Source organism: Cornus florida, unplaced genomic scaffold (genome assembly GCF_030987335.1).
Source record: "Cornus florida cultivar Cherokee Brave unplaced genomic scaffold, ASM3098733v1 CherokeeBrave_3.0.0_Hap2_Chr05, whole genome shotgun sequence".
NCBI classification, from domain to species: Eukaryota; Viridiplantae; Streptophyta; class Magnoliopsida; order Cornales; family Cornaceae; genus Cornus; species Cornus florida.
In genome coordinates this window covers 14569267-14573444 of record NW_026775575.1, presented here as the reverse complement: position 1 = coordinate 14573444, position 4178 = coordinate 14569267, and the positions used below count along the sequence as shown (strand labels likewise).

General features: G+C 38.4%; 1 protein-coding gene across 1 annotated transcript; it reads right to left on the bottom strand.

The window, feature by feature from the left end:
• Window positions 1-628: 628 nt before the first annotated feature.
• LOC132309041 (uncharacterized) lies at window positions 629-1894 on the bottom strand. The gene has a single exon (XM_059807393.1). It carries the CDS (start codon window positions 1892-1894, stop codon window positions 629-631), a length of 1266 nt encoding a protein of 421 aa, XP_059663376.1.
• Window positions 1895-4178: the final 2284 nt, after the last annotated feature.

The following is a 4178-nucleotide window of genomic DNA, read 5'->3' as shown; positions in this document are numbered from 1 at the left end:
GTCACCTAACGTTCTAGATTTCCAGTTCCATTGGGAGTTACGAAAAAACTCGTTTCTTTCAACCCTATCAGATATGGTATCTCAAGCTCACCGACAATGATGAATATGAGCATAGCAAACTTTTAAACTCTGAGGAACTCGCCAACAGTATTGATCCTTACTACTTTGAAATCCACAGTTTCTTACACCTACAAGACACTGCCTGACGAGTCCTTGATGGTTCCTATTACAGACAGGAGCCCATCTTTTATTGTTGTGATGGACGCAGACTCTTCATCACTACAATTCGTTGTTACTATGGGACCGAGATGGATGGTGAACACCAGATCCGGACTGCGACTGAGTTCTTAAAAGATATCGTCAGATTAACCCCCCTTGATATCCCCTTTAGGGTTAAAGATGGTGCTGAACGTCTTAATCTTGAATGGGATATTGCTGATGCACAGTCGCCTGCCAGTACCCCTCCACTTGATGAATATGAACTCCATAATATCATCAATGCTATGGAAGGATAACCGACACTCTTCTCCAATCGACTGCAATCCTGATCCAGCACACGACAGAAGACATGTCTTAGTCTCCTTTTCCCAAAAGCTAAAGTAGCCGAAAGTTACCGACACACTATTCATCAACAGTGAAAGTTGCCGACACTCTTTTTTAGTTTTTCGGAAAGATAGAGCAGATGTTTTTTATGCTCATCTCTGGTTTTAGAGAAAACTAAAATATCATCTATATAAACTACCACAAAATCTTTAAGATCATTAAAGATAGAGTCCATCCAGCGCTGATAGATCTGAGGTGCTGTGTTCAGACCAAAAGGCATAACAGTCCATTGGTAGTGACCGTGAGGAGTACTGAAAGCCGTAAGTGGTTTAGACTTTTTTCGTAGTTTGATCTGCCAAAAACCGGCTTTACAATCAAACTTACTGAAGATAGTGGATCCGCGAGTTTGATTAAGGAGAACATCTTTGCGTGGGATAAAATATCCATCAAAGATGAGATGTTCATTAAGCCGTTTATAGTTGATTACCATGCGGGCTTTTCCTCGTTTGAGTTCACTATGGTTTCTTACCATAAAGGCAGGGCTACTATGTGGACTTCGAGTACGCTCTATGAGTTTTTTCTCAAGGAGATCTTGAAGTTGTGCATCAAATTCATCGATGTCACGGCGCAGATAGATCATGGGTTTAACCCGAATGATGACATTGCGATTTTTGAGTTGTAGTCTACAAAACCGAGGACTTCTTTTCCACAGGGTAAGTGGATTTTCAGCGAAGTTTTGTCTGAGGGAGTTATAGAGCCAATGAGTGTCTTGTAGCACTAAGGCGTCAGAGTCTCTTTTAGGTGGAGAAAATTTTTCATTACAAACAGAAGCTAAGTTTTCTTGGATTGGAATTTCAACAACTGTTTGGTCTTTCTGGGTTAACGAAATGGTTTTTTCGTTAAGTTGTAAAGGAAGATAACTGTAAATAAAGTTACATCCTAGAATGAAATCACCATGCATATATGGGAAACATAGAATCTTTGGAATAATGAATTTTTTATCATTAAGCCAAATTGCCACGTCTTTGGCCTTAAACTGAATCACATTTAAAGGTGCTTCGGCATCAATGCCTTGAACCCCAATGGGATGCTTCATTTGCTGCCATTTTTCGGATGGCAAAGCATTATAGTGGCAACAACTGGTAGTTGCACCGGTATCTATTAAAACACAGAGGCTATAAGGTTTATAGCCTTTGAAGTTAAGAATGCCGTTAACATAAGTATACTTCCGTTTTTTGCCTTGCGACGGAGCAATCAGAAATTCGTCTTTTCCGGTGCGGAAATGGAAGAACTTGGCAGAGTTTAACTGATGAGTTGATCCAGGCAAGAAAGGAGCATTTTGCGAGGTCATAGGGGTTTTACCTTTTTCTGTCCAGGTGAATCGTCGGCGAGGAGGTAGCTCGACTGACTTTCGTGGGGGAAGGATTTTGTCCCATCCAGGATTTCGTTCAGATACAGAGCGCTGTAGCTGGGGTTGTTTTGCTTTATTTGTAATATAAAGATTAGCTCCAGAAGCTTGTATTGTGGCGACAGTGGGTTCTGATCTATGATGCTGTCATAATCTTCGCGTTTGTACGTAGAAGAAGAAGGGGTGGAAAAAACCTTAAGAGTTTCGACCTTGTCTTCATGTCCATAAAACAAAGGTTTCACTTTGTACCGGATAGAGTGGGTAGGTGTGTTACCAGTGGGTTCAACTGGTGGAGACTGAGTATCGGAAGGAAGCGCAGAGTCCTTTGCTGGAGGATCCGGTGGATCTGGAGGATATAGATCAGACATTTTAGCTTTTTGAAGGTTGGCTAAATCGATAATTCTTTGATTAAGTTGTTCCTGAAGGGCTGCATCAGGAGTAGAGGAAAGAGTGAAAATCTGGGTAAGAGTTTCGAGTTTGTCATTTAAGGAGATTATGCCTTGTTGGACATCGTCAAAAGAGGAAGCCATATGGGTGTTGGTTGCCTCTAAATTGTGTTGGAAATCGATTTTCCAATCGGTAACCATGTCGACAAGAAAGTTGAGTCCTGCCCCGACTTGGGTAAAAGAACTAGGTTCTGTTAAAGTAAAATGGGAGATATGGCGATAATTATCGTTATGCTGGCCGGTAAGATTTCGAATACAGTTTACAGAGCTATTTTGTGCCATGAGAATAGTGTTTCTGATATCGAGAGAACTGTCGTGGTGCCTAAAACCAAAGGGTCCTGCAAGCAGCTTTAGAGATGTCTCAAAAGTTCAACAGACACAGACATAAAAGCATAAACAGGATAATCTGGGCTTTTAACAGTAATCAAAACATAAGAGCACTATAACTTAACCACAAAAATAGAAATGAAAACTTTATTAGAACTTACAGTGGTCCAGAATCGTGATAGGCTCTGATACCAATTACAAAAGCATGCGAAAAACACAAATTTTTACAAGGGGTACAAACTTGAGAAACAAAACAGAGAAGGAAAAACAGATGCCAAAACCATTGTTAGGTTTGGGTTTAAATAACATTACAAAAGGTAAACGACACAGAGGTTGGAATTGAATGCGAAATCAAATAGTGGAAGACTTGGACATCATAGCTCGGATTTCTGCCAAGACAAGGCAAATTTGGAGCTACTAACCCCCAGTCAACCTACCCAACACGCGAACTTTATAGGGCTAATTTGGAGCTACTAACCCCCACGCAGTCTACCCAACGCGCGAACTTTTGACTTACAGGACTCTTGTCCACGTACTAGAGCCAATCCCTAGCCATCACAGCTTAACAATGTCCCAAGCAACTCTAAAATAAATAAGTTAACAACTTATATACATATTAAACAGTACACGAAACTACCTTCATGCACAAGTAGGTTGTAACCACACAACACATGCTCTAAATCCACAACAACTATAGGATGACAATGTCGAATCTTCAGAGCGCGATTCGTTACGCGCTATAATAATATCACATGTCGAATCTTCAGAGCGCGATTCGTTACGCTCTATAACAATATAATCCAATATTGAAACATAACTCATAAATCCATTATAAGTCAAAAGTCATGCTTTAAACATACTATCAATGTCAAATACATGAGTTAATCTATAATACAATATAAACGGAATTTAATCAATAAACTAATTAAATTCCCTAAGTTTCAAATCTCAATCAAATGGCCTCCAATTAATACATAATAAACAATATAGCATGATCATTACATACACCAAATCAAAACACGATTTAAGCCATAAGAACAATAAAGTGGAATTTAATTAAATCATGATAATCAAATCCCTAACTTCTAAAACAACATCAAATGGTTCCAAATGGTTCCAGAATACGTCATAGTTATCACAAATATCAAGTTAAACACTTAATTAGGCCAATGGAACCCTTAATTAGATTTTGATTAATCATTTTAATTAAAATCTCTAGATTATCATACTTGTCCAAATGCTCTCAAAGTAAAGTGTGTTAAACAACATGCCAAGACATGATTTAAAAGCATATCACAAGTCAATTTCATGCAAGGTACGGCCATGGGATTTAATCTTTCACAAAAGATAAATATTAAATAAAATATGCAATTTTTATTCAATCAATACCAATTTAATATATGTTAATAAACATATTAATACATAATTTTCTAGCATGACACAATTCAAATCAA